The sequence below is a fragment of the Perissodus microlepis genome, chromosome 4, assembly GCF_051167445.1.
Source record: "Perissodus microlepis isolate ML-2025 ecotype Zambia chromosome 4, ASM5116744v1, whole genome shotgun sequence".
Classification (NCBI taxonomy): Eukaryota; Metazoa; Chordata; class Actinopteri; order Cichliformes; family Cichlidae; genus Perissodus; species Perissodus microlepis.
The window spans coordinates 16978718-16996717 of record NC_140464.1 but is presented as its reverse complement, the minus strand read 5'-3'; the positions used below and the strand labels follow the sequence as shown (position 1 = coordinate 16996717).

Here is an 18000-nt window from a genome sequence, read left to right as displayed (position 1 = left end):
GTTCTAAAAGTAACATTACGTCTTGTATGAATCACTTTTCACCTTTCGGGAAAAATGACTTTTGCTTTAAAAAGTCGGAGTCAGAGCAAAAACACCTCTCCTATATCAAGCACACTGTAACCAGAGCCAAATATCCAGTGTATGATGTCATGAAGAGATAGTGCAGTTTCTCTTTTGACATAACTGGCAGCGGCCATAGTCAATTTTTTCCCTTTTTTCGGCTGGGCAGATTTACAGACCCAGAGCCTTTCTTTGCTCTCTGTGGCTGCTGCCTTCAGGCTCCATTACAATGAGTATAAATAATACTCAGCGCCTTGCTTTCAGACATCTATGCACTGAAATGGAGACTTAGCAGATCCTTTCATGTCTACATTTTCTATATCTTATCCTAGACAACTATTACAAGATAACAATAAAGAAAAAACAAAACAAGCCACAGCAAATTAATATGAATCTTTATTGTATTTAGAAATCCACGCATCAAATCTTTTTTTTTTAATCTTTTTTTACCATTTACACCAGGGGAGAGAATGAGGGACAAGCTAAACGTCATGCCTTTCCCAGCAGGCGAAATGCGCTACAGGATGGGCTGAAATGGAAAGGGGAGGGGAGATACATAAAGTGCTTTTGTCAACAGTTTTCTTTTTTAATAGAAAAAAGGATCAAAACAAAAGGTTTGCAGGTGGAGGGAGAGGACACGGGGGTCCATGGACGTGACGGCATGAGTGCATGTGAAGGAGGTGGAGATGGTGGTGGTGTTGGAGGAGGGGGGGAGAAGCAGAGATGTTGATGAGGAGGAAGAGAATGGTGGTTGGGGGTATTTGTCTTCAAAAAAAACAAAACAAAAAAAACCAAAGAAAAACAAACTGACTGGTCTCAACCCAGGATGAGGCTGGACTTGCCACCAGGGGGGTTTCTTCGGCCACCTGAAGCAGCGCTGGCACCTCCCGACGGGTCGGAGGGCTGTGGCACCTCCTTCTGCTGCTGATCTTGCTCCTCTTGCTGATCTTGCACATCTTCAGGACACTCTACAGCAAAAAAAAGAGGGGGGATAATGTGTTATTGTGCAGACCACAACAATGGGTGATGTGGCTCTTATTTTGTTCTGCAGTTTTTCCAGATGTTGCAGTTTGGAGTGGACCTCAAGCTCACAGCGGCTCTCCAGAGCAAAATATGGACTACTGTCAGCAATCACAGACAGACTATGGAGCAATAACTGGCTCACAGTGACCCCACTTTTAATATACGAGTGAGGGGACTCTCCAGTAGTAAATGATTATTTTGGATGACTAAAAAACTAAAAAACAACAAAAAAACAAAACAAAAACAAACAAAACCCATCCTTCTATCACTGGAAAAACTGGGCCCTATGACAGGAAATCGACATCTATCAAAATTTGACAAAGCAGGCAAAATGATAACAATAAAAATAATAAGGATAATAGTGAATTCATACATCTGTGTTAAATCTACACTGCAGACATGAAATGTGCAAAGAAACTGCTGCCAATGGCTTGAACTAGATTCACTACAGAATCTTCTTCTTCTGTCCTTTTACTTTTAATGTTGGCTAAGATTTCAAACTGTGTCGCTTCTTTTAAGTATTGCCGTTAAGCAATTATGCAAACACATAAATATGATCCTCCTGGTTGGAGCCAGAGCAAACTGCTAACTGCAGCTAGCTGCATCTATCAGCACTGAACACTGCTGAGATGGAAAGGGTTAAAGCTGGTTTTATGCAAATTCTGGCTAAAAACAGTCTCCACACTTTAGCTCTGTGGGCTCGGTGGAGTAGTTGAGGGCAGCCCTCTTTAAATGAGTAAAATCACAGCATTAAAGCATCGCCGTCTTTTTATCCATTATCGCCTGAATTGGTGCAAAAACATTAGCACATTGCATGGAGACCTTTCATTTAAATCTTAGAAATGAGGGCAACATGTTCCTTTTTGGAACATTTTGAAATCTTTTTTTTTTTTTTTTTTTTTTTTTTTTTAAAGAGGTATAATGCACACTCAACTGCTGAATGTGCTGTGTTTGAACCCCCAGAGTGTGGAGGGCCTGTAGCATTAACTCGGAACAACATCAAAGACATTAGGTGTGCTGAATGTGGATCCAGAAGCTGATATATTTAATCTCTCTGTTCACCCTTGTCTTATCAAAAGTGTGCACTACTGGCTCGTCTGCTGGGAGAAGAAACTAACTTAGACGGCAGTAATGAACTGGCTTAAGTGCTTGAAAAGTTTTTGATGGTATGTAATTGCGAATATTTATACACAGCACACTTCAAAGTGCGCACACACAAACACACGTGCATTCCAGTCATTCAAAGGCCGTGCAGAAAGTGAGCTTTGATTTAATTTTCATTATGGTATGCGGTCGAACCTTCCCATTATCTGTGGAGCCAGGAATTCTGTTGCAAACATGCACCTGGAGGTTAATAAAAAGCTTTTCATACTCAGTGGAGCCTGCTATCAAACAACAGCTGCTTGACTACACACCGACATGCCATCATGACAAGGAAAAACCACATCAAAGAGCCCACGTTGTGTTGACTCAGAAAGGGAGAACATGTGTACTCCATGCTAAAAAAAAAGACTGTATGCCAGCAGCAGCATACCAGACCAGATCAGTCGCCATAATCTGATCTTTGCAGAGGAGGGGAGAGTGAAATTAACTGATCTGTTCTAGAGCTATACCGAGGAGCTTCTCACAACCAAGTCATGCAGTTCTGTTTAGACATAGTCAGACTGTGACAGAAACCTGAAAGCCTTTTTATAAAAACACCCAAGTGCTTAAGACACTTACCATCATTTCCTTGTTCTTGGCCGTTCTCAACCTGCAATGAAAACACAAGACAGGAATGTCACATCTCTCCCCGACCTGGCTCCTCTGCTAACGTTTCTTCGTTTGAGAAGAAGCGTTTTATATACAACCACAAACCCAAAAAAGAAAAGGAATGCTGCCAGGAAAAATAATACTGAACATCCACAAGGCAGTTGCATATACAGGAACTTTTGTGCAAGCACTTGTAATTGCGAATGATTAATGACAGCACTGCTGTGATTTCTGACCCTAGTGATATGTTTCTAGGTTGGTAGGTGGAGTCGGCCGTTGTGTTTTCTCTGCCTGTCTTTATTTGGATTCTACCCATGTCGACAAAGCGAGAGCCGCCTAATTCACACATTAAAAGGGATTACAAATGTCAGTGGAGGATATCTACCTAACAACATATCCTGGGTCTGTTTCAAACAGACGATAAACACCAGGGTTTCCACCAATGTATTAACAGCTCGGCAGCCCACTGGGGACAAGCTGGCTCAATGCCAGGCCTAACCACTGGACCCAAGTTACACTGATCAAGTTAATGCAATCTTACCATTTCTGTTAATTACACATAAAAACAGCTTGAAAGAGAAAGTTACAAAAATGAATAAAGAATGACAGCAGATCTTGTGACTTAAAGACATTTTAGATAAAGTGAAGCGAATGAGTCGCGGCTCTCATCTCTCGCTCTCTGGGATGCTGTGCTTCGTTGTTCTCTGTCGCAGACTTAACAAAACTCTCTTGGCAGCAGTTGTGAACTCATCTTTCCCCCCAATGACTTTTTCCACTGAACTGTTTAGAATTAAAGTTAATCTATGACAGAGTGTTTTTTTCAGCCTGGTACTTGGCTGCGGCTCTGTTTTGGAAACAAAGTCTTGAAAGGGTGAACGGCTGGTACCTCTCGTTTCTGATTCCAGACCAAGGCGGCCCCAGAGTTGTGGATGGTGGTCAGCTCCGGCTCAGGGTTCTTGGGGAAGAGGAGAGGCTGCTGTACTCGCCTCAGCGGGGCCGACGGCTCGCCGCACAGGGTTCCTGTAGGCGCCCCGCCTAGGCAGATAAGGGACAGACAAGAAAAATATGCTTTCAAACTATTTAGAAAATAAGCTAACACTCTAACACTCATGGCCCTTTAATTGTTTGGGTTTTTTTCGCTCCTCTTTTTTGGTCAGAAGATTACACTGAAGCTTAACAGGAAACCCAAATGGCAAAACATGAGTAAGGCTCCAGAGCAGCACAGTCATACCATATGGACACTAATCCAATTAGTGACAAAGCCACCCCAGACCCAAATCTCTCTAGCCCCACCAATCTACCATGCTCATCACAATACTCATTTTCTCAGATTTCTCAGATTCAGTGATAAAACATCAGCTTGATTAGAGACTCAAATAACACAAGACAAGAAAAAAAAAATCATTGGGAACTAAACAGGAAACATCACTAAATCCGCTTGGGCGTCTGCAACAGACCCAGAAACGAAGTGGAACGCTTCCAGGCAGACAACCTGAATGCCAAAACTCACAAAACCCTGCAGCGCCTGCACTCTCTTTTAGCAGAAAGAGCTTTAAAAATCCTGTGTTGGCCCACTGTGGGGAAGCAGGCTGTGCTAGCTCAAGCTACATAAGGTAACAGCTATAAACCCCGAGGGCCAGGGAGGGGACAGACCGTCTTTGTCATGAGGAGAACAACGGAAAGCAAAGAAGAAGAGGAGTGGCCATTGTTGTTAATAGAGTGAAGTGAATCAGCACTCAACAAGTGCGTCTTCATTACCGGTGCCACATTAAGGAGTCTGATAAATTCTCTGGACAGTCAAGAAATATGAAACGGAAGAGGATTTAAGTAGATTGATGGACCAGAGAGAGATGCATTATGTTGTCATTGCTATAGGCTTCTACTTAACCTTATAGATCTCCTGGGTCTATGGCATAAATATATTATAACGCTGAGCCTACTGAGCTTTGAGACAGCAACAGCAATCATGCGGCTGATGGTAGTCTCGTTTTCCCCCTCTTATTTCATGTAAGCACTCATGTGGTCAGAAGCTGAGGTTACTTGCACATACCCACAGCTTTGGTATCTTTAAACCTTAAATTAAATTTTACTTGCCATACATTTTCTTATTTACTCACATAAACATGACCATAATGAGGTCAGTAGTTTTTTTTTTTTTTTCTCTTCAACTCTTGGCTCTTTATGACTGCAAAGAGAGCCAACATACCTAATATGGTCATCTCAGACATATGGCTCTGGCTGTGAGCCCAGAAACCTCACCTGCCATTTGTAAGTTCCAACCAATCAGAACAAAGGCGGCTTAAAGGAAACGAGGAAGGAGCTAACAGAACTTTCAGACAGTGGATGACACCAGAGGCTTCAACGAACCCCAATACAAGTTAAATAATGATCATTTCTCTTGTATAACCCCAATAATAATAAGAATTAGAATAATGAATATTGCTGAAAGTTAGAAAAACAGGTCCCCTTTAAAATCCTAGGGAACATCCTGGCTGAACAACAACCTGCTTCTATGTCAGTAAAACAGAATACAAGACAACTCTTTAAAAGAAAACCATCAAAGTATAGTTAAAACAAAAATAAGTTACTTTTTTTTTTTAAAAAAAAACATTTTTTTTTTTCTTACATTTGCCACTTAGTAAAAAGACACACCATGAAAGTTAGGAATCAGATTCAGGCATTAAAGGACTACCTTGGGAAAACCCCCTCCGCCCTCCCACCTCCTAGTTTTAGCCATGAGGACAGCACTCCATTCATTTTGTTTTCTGACAACTGTGGCGCCACCATCTCTTGTTTAAAGTAACGCTTATAGCAGCTAATCCATGCTTGTTTTCTGTGCTCTTATTTTGTCAAATGTTTCTAGGGTCGTTTGAGACGGTGCTATCATAGCTAAACTTATAAAGTGCCCAAAGGCAAAAAATACTTTACAAAATGGCTCTTGATGGTTGAGACATGAAAAGGTGTATTTGATCTTAACAAAAAATAAATAAAAAATATGTACACAGGGCTGCATGCCAAAGCAAACAATGAAACCTGTTCATCTGCAGCATGGGTTCAAACACAGGCCACATAATAGATCGCACAATGCTTATAAGGCTTTATATTGTTATTAACCTTGGTCATTCAAGCAGAAATTTCTATCCTCCTCATCCAGTTGCATCCGTTAAAGCGGGACAGCTGTGGTAGGCTCTCCTCAACTTGACCCAGAGTGAAACAATGCAAGCAGGAAAAGGCTGTGCTGTAAGCAGCTGCTGGCTGCAGAGGTCAGAGGCTGATGTAACGATTTTAGGCCAAATTCTTCATCGTCCACACTCACCCAGAAAATCTGATACGCCATGTAAACAGTTTTCCACAAAGTGCCCAGTGTGAAAACATGTGATCTCAGGCTTGTGAGGCCCTGAGCTAAAAAGCAAATCTGCAGAAATGCCACAGAGCTCGAATTTTTTCCCCCCTTTATGCAATGTATTAAATCACTGACTAACTGGACCATCTTTAATTACAATCAGTGAAGCCAATGCATAATAAAAGATCCAAACCTTGCCTGGCACTGTCAGGCCACATTAATATTTCACCTACTTCCTCTGGCTGTATGTTTGCGGTGACCTTGAAAACTCACAGTGCCACTCACAGGTCTCGTGGCCCCGGCTGCATTTTTCTGCGTCTTCTTGCACACTCAAAATAAGATGTCCTCTGTGGCTGCAGAGGGCCGCTAATTTCACCCACTGACACATTTTTAACTGACGCATTTCTTTCCATAGAGGACTGATCCTCAGCCCCATTTAACAAACCCTCACTTCGAATTACCCTTACGTAGTACTCTGGGGATTTTTCTCTTTTTCTGTGCTATTACTCTTGTGGGATGCTCTTTCTGACAACCCAAACGGAAAAATTTGGGATCTCTATCTGTTCCTAGCTCAAGTTAGAACAATTACTTCCATGGTGTGTTGGGGTTTTTTTTTTTTTTTTTTGCTTACTTAAGGCTTCTGGTAGATCTGTCTGCTTTTGCAAGATAGAACTTGCTCTTCGTGTGTGTTTATACAAGCTCCCTGATGTAAAACCACAGTTTCGTGTAAATCAAACCTGTAAACCTTGATTTCAGCTCTGATACAGTCACATGGAAATTCCATCAATCAAGAAATAAATGTTAGAGTGAATTACTAGGTGGATTGTTCCTCCGATGAGCGTGAGGGTCATCAGGTTCTGCAAAGATGCTGGAGGCCATCTTGTTCTTGCGCTGGGGTGTTGTGTTGTCATCTGTGCCAAAGGAGAAGCTGGAGTCCCCACCCGGCGGTCGTAGTACCCTTTGAAGCAACAAAATGACACAATTTTGACGTCAGCTGGAATGACACCCCGCTCACCATGCTCCTATCTCCCCCCCGCTCCATAACCTCTCGCTTCAAACTGAAACACAAGGCCTTCACGTCACACACCACTGATCAGATGCACAGCGCAAAAATAGAAAGAAAAAAAAAAAGATAAAATCAATAGTGAAATAAAACATGAGGTAGCCCCAAGCTACATGCAACCTTCTCTCTACTCCACCCTAAATATTTTATAAACATACCACACAAGAAAGAAAGGGGAAAAAAAAACAAAAAACATGAGAGATACCAGCAAGGTCCCCCCACTCTCTAAGCCCCGGCTGTCAGCCTGTCAGACAGACAGTCCCAATCTCTGCCCTGCAGCTGACTCCAGTCGCATATAATCACAGAGTTAGCTGGCTAGCTGCTGCCTCTCTTCAGCGCAGATTCCTTTGCAGTGACATATGAGGGCTTGTGTCTGTTTCTAGGGGGAATAATTACACAATTATTGCATTTATTCATCAAATCTGATGTTTATTTTGGTCACAATCGCACAATGGAAGTGAAAGGTCTGAGGTTTACGCTAAATATAGGTCACGTAATATTGGGACTGTTCTAGAACAGCACAGAAAGCCAGGATCCATATACACAGATGACAAACAAAGCCTACTTTCCACAGACTTTCTGCCACCATGAACCGAACAAAAGGAATTCAACAGCGAGTAGGGAAACCCTTTTTCTCTTCGCTGTGCTCAAGGGCAGCTGGGGTGGACGACAGACACCGATGTGCTTGCAGAGCCACTGCTGGACCCCTCCCTCTTTTTTTTTTCCTTTCCACCAGCAAACTCTCCTCTCCTAGAGCCCCCTGAAGTCACCAGCTGACACACCGAGCAGCTGTCCGAGGGCCAGGCAGGCAGATGGGAGTCTAAAAAACAACTCTGCTCTTGAAGCACAGCTACAAAGAAAGCAACCAAGACGAGGGGGGAAAAAAACCATATCTCACACAGCCCAGTATGCAACAACGTGAATTTGCACATTTAATTCCTGGCTGTGACAACATATAATGCCTAAACCAGACTTCACCTCCCAGCCAGAGAGGATGAGCTCATGCTTTCCACATACACACACAGATTGCGACGGTGGGGGAAAGCTTTGAGCTGGCTGGCAGCAGACCCCACCCTAGAATGAACCTGCAAATAACATGAGTGAAATGGCAGTCATGTTTGGAAGCCTTAGGCCACTTTAAGGCAGGTAAAGCTGGGTAGGATACTGCTAAGGTCCAGAGCCAAAGATGGCATGTCTGATAAGGCAGGATAGGAGGCCTTTGATTTTAGCCTAATTCAAGCTGCTGCTCTACTTATCTACTTGGTCGTCCAGAAGCAGAAATGACCAGCAGCTCGCTAAAGGGGACTTTAAGGGGGAAAAGGCAGAAGAGCTAAGGAAAGATTTACAGGCTTAGCTAGCTCAGAGCCCCCACCCAAGCCCCCTGCATCATCCGAAAGCAGCATGCGGACTGACCGACATTTGACATGCTCACTCAGACTCAGCAAGGGCTAACAGTGGCAGTATAAAAATCTCTAGCACGCCCTGAAATCATTATAAAGGCGGCCATAATTTTAAGGTTTGCACTCTTCCCTGTAAGAAAAAAGAGAAAAAGGAAAAAAGGGAGGAATGCATGAAGCCGACACGCATCATCACTTACAGGAAAAGACTCAGCGCATGCTTGGAGGATGACTCTTAAACTGAGTGTAAAACCGGGCATCAGGCTCGCGACCCCGCTTAATGAGTTTCCCTAAAACTTCCTTGAACCAAAATTCAAGAGATAATGACATAAGCAGACCGCGGTCTAGTCTGGGATCTTTCCTGTAATCAATCAAATGGACTCTATTGTTTCTTTTCTTTCTTTCTTTTTGTTTTGTTAGATAAAATGCAACAAAAAAAGAATAAGTTAACAAGACGTTAACAACTCCAAGAGCAGCACACTCACAGATCTTTCCTTCCATAGAAGGAAGGAAAGAAAAAAAGTGGTGACTTGAACTATTAAAAAAAGTTATTTCGCAGTCTAGAGCAGCCAGCAGGGAGCTGACGTTAGGCTTAGGCAGCTTTGTCCACTTCTCCTTAAACAGAAATGTGGAAAAGATCCTGTCGAGCAGTTTGTTTCCGAAACCCAGGCATGCTAACCTCACTAACTTCGTGTAGCTAAAGGGTATGGTGCATCAGACACCCAATAAGATTATCTTAATTAGCTAGACTATGTGACAGTTTAGCTAAATCCAGAAAAATCCCTCGCCAACCACCACCGGGCTAACACAGCCTGTGATATTCTGTAGCAAGCTGTCTTTGAGCAAAAGCGAATAAAAGAGGCGTTTGCTAGCTGAGAGGCTTTGCCCGCATCCTACTTCTTTTGTTCCTCCGTGAAAAGGCTTTCGGCTCCTTTTTACCTGGAACTACTTTTAGCACCAGGGTCCACTCCTTGAAAGGTGGTTGTCGTCGTCATCTTTTTTGGAGTATTTCGATGTCTGGCAGTAAGAAACAGTCAATTAAAAAAGTAATGGTGGGGGGGATAAATCCTCCTCCTTGCCCGCAGGGATGCGACGGGATGTAGACTCCACCCGACACTGAAAAACATAACGAAGAACAGATCCGCTGGTTCTGCGGTGCCAGCCCACCAGACCCAACCCACCAGTATTAGACACGTTGTGATTGGACAGAACGGCACAGAACTCGCCTCTCATTGGACAGAACTTTAGCAGTCGGATATCTTGTTGGTGGCAGGTCTCGGGTTCCTGTGAGGGATCGGATAGAAGAGACCACAACCCCGAGGGCTCCCCCCCCCCGTTTTCATTTAATAGCGGTGATTGCGGCAATCTGCAAAATTATTTTAAAGAATAAAGTTAGAAAATTGGTACACTTTCAACTTCTTTCTTAACTTCCAATTTAACTTACTGGCTCATTAAGATCATAATTACAGTGCATCGTAAAAATATTTGCCCCGATTTCTTAAATATTATTTACACTTACATGTTTCAGATTTTCAGATAAATTTAAATCAAAGATAGCCCGAGTAAATACAGACTGTAGTTTTTAAATCATGACTTCATTTGTTAAGGGGAAAAGTTACCAAAACCTACCTAGCCTATGTATTAAAACATGAATAACTACAATTTACCAAATGTTTTGGAAAACTGAGTTCAATTTATTAAGACACACCCAATTTACTGCCACACTTGCTGAATCAATTAACCACTTAAACAGAATCTGTCTGACAAAGTGAAGTAGGCCAAAAGATCTCAAAGAGCAACAAATTGTGTTACAGTCTAAAGAAACAGCTGGGAAATAAAGTCACTGTCTCACTCTATCAGTCTGGAAAGGGCTACAAAGCCATTTCTAAGGCTTTGGGACTTCAGCAAACCACGGTGAAAGCCATTATTCACAAATGTAGAAAACTTGGAACAGTGGTGAATGTTCCCAGCAGTGGTCCCCCTTACCAAAATTCCCCCAAGAGCGGATCAATCCCTCATCCAAGAGATCAAAAAAGGACCCAGAACAGCATCTAAAGAGCTATAGGCATCACTAACCTCAATTAAGGTCAGAGTTCACGATTCAACAATAAGAAGGAGACTGGGCAAAAATAGCATCTATGGGAGAGTTCAAGGGGAAAATCACTGCTGACCAAAAAAAGTCACAAAGGCTCCTCTCACATTTGCCAAAAACATCTCAAGATTTGAGAACATATCCTCTGGACTGATGAAGGTTTTTGAAGATAAAACTAACACGTTTTTGTTTGTTTTTTTAAATAACATCTACCAACAATGGTGGCTACTTTGCTGCTTTAACCCTTTCACGCATAGTGGTCACCACAGTGAACAGGTATTCAAAGGCTGTTTTCTTGTATTTTTGTCAGTGTTGATGGTATGTTTGCACATAAACCACCTCATTGGACACTGATGTGTCACTCCATACCAAACTCATAAGTCAAAACCTATGTTGTCCACCTAAGTGGACGTGTAACAAACTCTTTGAAAAGTACATGTTTAAAAAATGAAGGTCAAAAAACTTTTTTTCATGCCTAAAGATGAATAAAAATCCTTACGAAAAAAATCTGCTCTACCAGAAAATCCTGCAAAACCATCAGTTTGTGCCATGAAACTCGTTTTGTTTTGGACAATGATCTAAATGCACCAGCAAGTCCTCCTCTGAATAGCTTAAAAACACAAAATGAAGGTTTTGGTGTGGGCTAGTCAAAGTCGATCGCTACTTTATGCAAACATTTCATTGGAGTTCTTGTTGTCACTGGTGGCTCAACCGTTTATTAGGTGTAGGGGTCAATTACTTCTTTGCACAGGGCAGTAAAGGTTTGGATAACTTTGTTCTCCTAATGAAAGAAATCATTTTAAAAAATCTGAATGATCTGAAACATTTAAGTGCAACAAACATGCAGAACACACACAATTATATTGTTAAATACTAGAAAAATATGGTGAAAGTTTGGAAAAAGACAATAGCTTTATTTCAACAAGCATCTTAATAGACAATACAGATGTTTATTTTGCTGGAACATCTCTTAGGGCTTCCCAAAATTTGAAGTGGCCTAGCAAAAACGATTTCTCAGAACATTCCTCTACACATCCAGTACTATTTTTAAAAAATGTAAAAAATCAAATATGTTTTGTGAATATGACAGAACCCAAATGTCAGCATATCCCGTGATCCCCATACTTGGCATATGGTTCACTAAGTGACAGCCAGTCCCAAAAATTGTACACTTTAAGAACAGATTTGCTGGCCACCGACCAAGATCAGCTGAGCAGATTTTGATCAATAAAGTCAGTTTTACTTAATGCTCACTCTATCACCAGTCCTAACAGTCTGGAAGGGAAGTCCTTAACACTTATCACAATACAGCATGGAAAAACAAAATCTGAACTCAGGGTGACGTGGATGTGGCTTATGTACAAAGACAGAAAAGTAAAAGGGGCGCGAATGAAAATATACAGCAGTTATGTGTAGCAGAGAAACGGGAAACTTCTTCTGCGTGGAATTCTGTTGAGACGAGCTGCGAAGAAGCAGGCGCTGTGTGCCTCAGAGGCCAGGAAAGTTGGTGGTGTCCAGGAAGAAAGTGGTGATGCACGTGGCCGATTAAATCCGTCCGCCCGTCTGTTGTTGAAACACATCGATCGTATCTTCATCTTCCATTTCCAACTGTTAAGGGGGAAAAAAACAAAAAACATATAAGCCCATGAATTTCATAACGCTTGAGTAATTTAAGCAAAAAGTGATGTGAGGGAAAATATCTGTACTGCAAAGAGGAAAAGGAGGATGCTAATTTGTTGACCTAGAGGGTGACAGTATGCCCTGTACAAATGAAAAACTTCCCATTTGCATACACAAAATAGCACCACTGTGACAATAAAATGACACACTGTATTTGCCTTTGAAGGCTGCACTGTGGACAAGGTTGGATGGCACTGCAATAACATGCAAGTTGTGGTTACTCCAGCCGCAAACTGCAGTGAATACAATTGGCATCTGCACAGCGACATATTCAAAAACAACTTAAAATTAGCTCGTTGTGACAACCCGAGGCTCCTCATGGCAGCACTGTGACTTTCAACGAACATCTTTCAGCCTGGAGAAACCCCTAATGCCCACGGTTATTAAGAAATACTGTTATCACAAGCACTAATCATCATGGGAAGTGCATGAAGTATGTTTAACTCATTGTCACAGCTTACCTGTGCTGGTGTGTCTGTCTCGTTTATTGGCTGCCCATCAAATCTGAACCTGATTTGCCTCATTGACAGTCCCTGAAAAGAGAAACGTGTAAAATCTTGTTGTTAATCTCATGTGAAGCTCTGTATAGGCTAACGTGTACAAAATAAAAATGCAGACAATAATATGCTCATGCTGAAGATAAGGCGGCTGAGGTTTGAGAGACAGAAAAAAAACATGTCTTGCTGTGAAGCAGAAATGAAGGAATAATGATAACCATCTGGATCTGGCTGTACTCTAAAAAAAGAGCTGTATGACAAACATCTCTTTTACCCTGATGGGAGTCCAAGGAACAGATAACACTGTGATTGGGTTTCCATTCTTCCACAGAGTTGAACCCTTATTTGACTTTCAAATAAAAAGGATCTCAGACCTTGTGTTCTATTACATATTTCTTTTACTTTTGTGCACAGCTCTTTTAGAAAACCTTGGGTATTGCTTTTGTAGCAATCCAAACACAGCTGCAATTAATAGAGAACCAGAGTGATGCTCAGTGCAGTGCTAATTCATACAAAAGTCAAAATTCCTGCATGCCATTACAGCAAGTAGCTTGGCAGAGAACATCTTAAAATCTGAGCTAATCCATAACAGCATAACAGCAAACATGTCTTCTGCGATTACTGTGAAATCACAGATGACGATAAGGGAGGTTCATTTAAAGGATGCAAGAACCACGTAAAGCGTTAAAGCTATGCTATCAAGGTGGTATTTGCATTAAAGCTCTAGACCCTAACTGCATTTGAGGAGGAAGAGAAGAACTGCAATGGAAACTTTTTCAAGGAAAAGTGAAACAACAACCGTGATGAGTTACTGTCTGATGGCTGGATGGACGGATCGTTTAGCACGTGATGTGTCTGTTAAATGTGATTAAAGTATTTGAGATTCGAGGACAGCTAAGTATGTTCTCTGTCCAACACACATACATTTGGCCTAACAGTAAATATCTACAAACAAGTGGAATATTCGATTTAACTAATAAGAACACCCCATGATTCAAGCTTGTAGAACCAACTGAATCATATTCTGTATAACTTTTATCAGTATTTACCAGGTGACTGAGGTTTGCAAGCATTTACTTATCCTGCCACAGCTTTTAAACCAGGCTGAGGTCTGGACTTTGAGTGGGTCATTGCAACACCTTGAGTCTTTTCTTTTTCAGTCATTCTGTTGTACAGTTGCTGACGTGCTTGGGATCACCGTCCTGTTGCGGGATTTAATTTTGGCCAAGCTTTAGCTGTCAGACAAACGGCCTGTGGCTCTGTGGCTTAAAAACAAACCCAAATCATGACCCCTCCACCTCCGTGCTTAATAGTTGGTATGAGGTGTTTGTACCAATATGTCTCTGTTCATTATGGCCAAAAATCTCTTCTTTGCTCTCCTCTGTCCAAAGGACATTGTTCCACATGTCTTGTTATTTGTGCAGAAGCAACTTTGCAAATTGAAGCTGTGCTGCGTTGTTCTTTTTAGAACCTGGTAACCCTTCCAAACAAGTCACACTTGTTCAGTCTTTTTCTAACATTTAACATCCTAACTGAGGCTCTTGGGTCATTTTGCTATTTCTCTCAGGACTGCAAGGTTTGACGTTGACCTGAACTTGCCTGGGATTGTGGCATTGTGTTACCACACATCTGAATACTCCAGATCTACAACCTACAAATTTCTGCTTGTATAGAGGTGCTCACACGCGCTGATAATCAGTTAATCAAGTACAAGTTGATTAGTAACACCTGGCTGCTACTTGTCCCCTTGATCCCTATTGAAGTAGTAAAGGTGTACTTAGTTTTCCAGAGGATCACACAGAGTCCTATGAAAACCTTCTTTTTAAAATGCCTGCATATATTTTATGGTAAATGGGATTTTTAAGATGCCCTGGCATAACTGCTTGTTTTGGCATCTAGAATACAAACAAATAATCTGCAGTCATTAAATGCATGTGTGAAAAGTGTCAAAGAATTGAAAGTAAATGGTTTAATTGTATCCTATTCGGTTGTAAAACACGATTAACTGTGTGCAAACTTCAAAGTCTGGCCTCTAAAACATTAAGTAACTCCAGTAATGATTTCCTTATGATGTTAAAACAGCATAACCTGTAAGCACTTGCAAGCCTTGCTCCACAGAGGGTAGGCAACTCTCCCAGTAGATGTAATTTTATACACCCGTGTCTTTTTTGCCAACTGTAAATGGTGTGCAGCGATGCAGGGAAACGGTCAATTAAAAGAAAGCAGGATTATTAATAACACCTAAACATGTTATTTAGAATACAATCCAACAATCAATCAATTACATCAAGTGTATATATGATTAGTAGCAGAGGTGTACAGAGGAACACTCGACAGATATTTCTGGGGAAATAATACTTCAGGTCGAGTTCCCCTCATGTGGTGAGAACAGAAAATAACAAGAAGTCTATTTAACTGTAGCTACACTCTGCTTATAAAGATCTATGCCCACTCAGGAAATGATCAGTGTTAGTGTAATGCCTCGGGGCCATAATCACCTGTCTCTCGCAGTAGGCCTTCATGAGTTTGATGAGCGGTGTGTGTCTTTTGATCTTGAACTGCACTACAGATCCATCCTGACCCGCTACCTTCAGGTTTATGTGTTCATTGTTTTCTGTCTTCACTGATTCCTGAGGGATAGAAGCACAGATAGAAACACAGTGAAGGAACAAAAAAAAATGACTTTGACTAACCAGAACAACACAGTAGTTACAGGTTTGCAGGGGGAAAGCGCTGCACGGTATTTTCTGTTATTATTACATGCGTAATTTCAGTCCCTTTAGTGCCTCCGGTGGTCTTTTAATTTTGCAGTAGCGTGATGAAATAATGAATTCAGACTTAAACAGCTCACCAGGTGGCTAGGGAAGGATATTGGCAAGAGCTTATTAATATCCATGACATTATCAATTGTGCTAATTCTTTATTGATTCTTGATCAATTTTCTTTGGGAGGAAAAAAGCAGGCAAATGTCAGTATCAACCCAGCCGTGTCATTATTGCCAAAACAGAGTAGGAAAAGACTGAGCAGTACAAAAGCAGCACTGCTATGAGTTTGACTTCACTTTCGCAATGTGGAACTGCCAGAAAGATATGTCAGCATCCATAAAAGGAAGGTTGATAAGCCCAAAGGTGTAAAATTCCCCAGGACTTTTGCGAATTTGCATATTTTGAAATTGTTTAGATATACAGTGCTGTGCAAAAGTGTTGAGCCAACACTTATTTCTTATATTTTGTTAGGATAATGGCAAATAGTTGCAGCAATTTATTGAAACATGCAAACATACTTGAGAATACAGTATGAGCTTGAAAATTAATGTTTGATATGACCAGACTTTATTGTTCCAACACAGCCTGAACTCTCCAAGGAAAACCTTCTTGTAATTTCTTTAAGTAGTCTAAGCAGTTCTCCAAGGTTCTTGAAGGACATTCAAAGCTCTTCTTTGGATGTTGACTGCTTTTTGGTCTTATCTCCTTCAACATGATGCAACACTATTTCAATAATGTTGAGGTCCAGGTTCTGGGGAGACCAATCCATCACTGACATTGTGTTCCACTGTTTTTTTTATTTTTTTATCCAAGGTGTGCTTTTACTGCACTGGCAGTGTAGTAAAAGCACTTACTGTGCTCAAAAATGAGCCTTTTGCCAGTCAGATGCTTGCCAGATGATATTGCACGATGGATCAAAATCTGACGGTACTTTTCTGTGTTTCCATCAGCTGTGACAAGATCCCCAACACCATTGGCTGAAATGCAGACCGAAACCATGACAGAGCCTCCACTGTGTTTGACAGATGTAGACACTCACTGCTGTATCTCTCTCTTGACTTATAATTTAAACCAAAAAAATGAAATCTCAACTCATCACTCCAGTTCTTGTCTAATTTTGATACCTCAGCTTTTTCTCCTCGTGTTCCTCTTCCTTGAAAATGGCTTCTTGACAGCCATTTCTGATGAGGCTTCAGAGGACAGTAGATGGATCGTCTGAAGGTCCAGGTGCATGCCTCAGGTCCTGTGTCAGGTCTTTGCCGAATTTTTCCCATTTCTTATGGGCATGAATTTCAGATGCTGATCATCTGTTCATCTTAAAGTCTATAACCTTTTTTGTCCTCCACTTGTCCAATTTCCTAAAATTTAAGGACACACTGCACACAGTCCTGAGATATGCTAGGTTTTTTTCCCAAAAGCTCTTTGGGAATCACTTTGTTGGTGCAAAAATACAATTTTAAGCCTTTTGTGGCATAAAAAAGTCAGTTAAAGAAATGTGTTTTCCAAATAGGAAACACGAAAGACCTGGAAAACTTGCTTATAACCACTGAGTAGGCAAAACAGAGAGTAATGAGGGATGGCTCGAGACTTTTGCACAATACTGTATACAAAGTATTTCTCATATTTAAACAAAATCTAAATCTTAGTCCTCCCTTTTCACTTCGCCTGCAGACTCCGAGTGAGCCCGAGATCACCACAGTGATGATTCATAGAGTTTCAGTGGCACCAACAGATTTTCACCGGTACACTCTCCCACAGTGGCACAAGCCATTCACACATGGAAGCACGCAAAAGCACACACACACACACACACACACACAGGCGAAATGAGGCATGCAGTGGGGATGACACCAGCTGGTTGGCTGTGTGTTATCAAGCAGAAAGAGGTCCGCGCGCCATTGGATGCGCGTTCACAAACCTTCCGGTCTATCAAAGTAGGTACAGCTAGTAGTTGAATTTCAGCTTGTAACTTTGCAAAAAGGCACAGCGGAACATGCGGAAATGACCGTATTTTTACACACGCATGTGTCAAAAAAAATCAAGCGGAGTAAACTGGCATTTCAATCCACTGTGAAGACACTCACCTTTGGTTTTTCATCAGCCATGGTCACTCTTTTGGCGCTTCTCTACACTGCCACACAAAGAACACGAGTACGCGCACGTACACGTGCCCGTTTAGCCTATTACAACCGAACGTGCGCGGCCACGCGCCCATGCGCGTCCACCTCAACGAGCGTTGAGTGGACAGCGAGTAGTCACGAGGTTGAAAGCGCAGTCTGGGCAAGGGCGGGAGAGTCACAATGCGCGTTAAAGAGGCAGGCAGATGCA

General features: G+C 41.7%; 2 protein-coding genes across 2 annotated transcripts; both read right to left on the bottom strand.

Moving 5' to 3' along the window:
* Positions 1 to 438: 438 nt before the first annotated feature.
* On the bottom strand, positions 439 to 9809 carry jpt1b (Jupiter microtubule associated homolog 1b). Its single transcript, XM_084926147.1, has 5 exons — positions 9578 to 9809; positions 6994 to 7136; positions 3722 to 3870; positions 2806 to 2836; positions 439 to 1028 (listed from the first exon to the last, which is right to left on the bottom strand). The coding sequence occupies exons 1-5, from the start codon at positions 9631 to 9633 to the stop codon at positions 877 to 879; spliced, it is 531 nt and encodes a 176-aa protein (XP_084782273.1). The 5' UTR covers positions 9634 to 9809; the 3' UTR covers positions 439 to 876.
* Positions 9810 to 11619: 1810 nt separating this feature from the next.
* On the bottom strand, positions 11620 to 17890 carry sumo2b (small ubiquitin like modifier 2b). Its single transcript, XM_084926145.1, has 4 exons — positions 17757 to 17890; positions 15406 to 15537; positions 12872 to 12943; positions 11620 to 12338 (listed from the first exon to the last, which is right to left on the bottom strand). The coding sequence occupies exons 1-4, from the start codon at positions 17775 to 17777 to the stop codon at positions 12276 to 12278; spliced, it is 288 nt and encodes a 95-aa protein (XP_084782271.1). The 5' UTR covers positions 17778 to 17890; the 3' UTR covers positions 11620 to 12275.
* Positions 17891 to 18000: the final 110 nt, after the last annotated feature.

Excerpts from the sequence above, each read along its gene's own strand:
- jpt1b (XM_084926147.1), bottom strand. The coding sequence starts at position 9,633 with ATGACGACGACAACCACCTTTCAAGGAGTGGACCCTGGTGCTAAAAGT. Across the intron at positions 3,871-6,993 it reads TCGGAGGAACAATCCACCTA|GCGGGGCGCCTACAGGAACC; the intron begins GTAATTCACTCT and ends TTATCTGCCTAG. Across the intron at positions 2,837-3,721 it reads TCTGGAATCAGAAACGAGAG|GTTGAGAACGGCCAAGAACA; the intron begins GTACCAGCCGTT and ends TTTTCATTGCAG.
- sumo2b (XM_084926145.1), bottom strand. The coding sequence starts at position 17,777 with ATGGCTGATGAAAAACCAAAG. Across the intron at positions 15,538-17,756 it reads TGGCTGATGAAAAACCAAAG|GAATCAGTGAAGACAGAAAA; the intron begins GTGAGTGTCTTC and ends TCTATCCCTCAG. Across the intron at positions 12,339-12,871 it reads AGACAGACACACCAGCACAG|TTGGAAATGGAAGATGAAGA; the intron begins GTAAGCTGTGAC and ends CCCCCTTAACAG.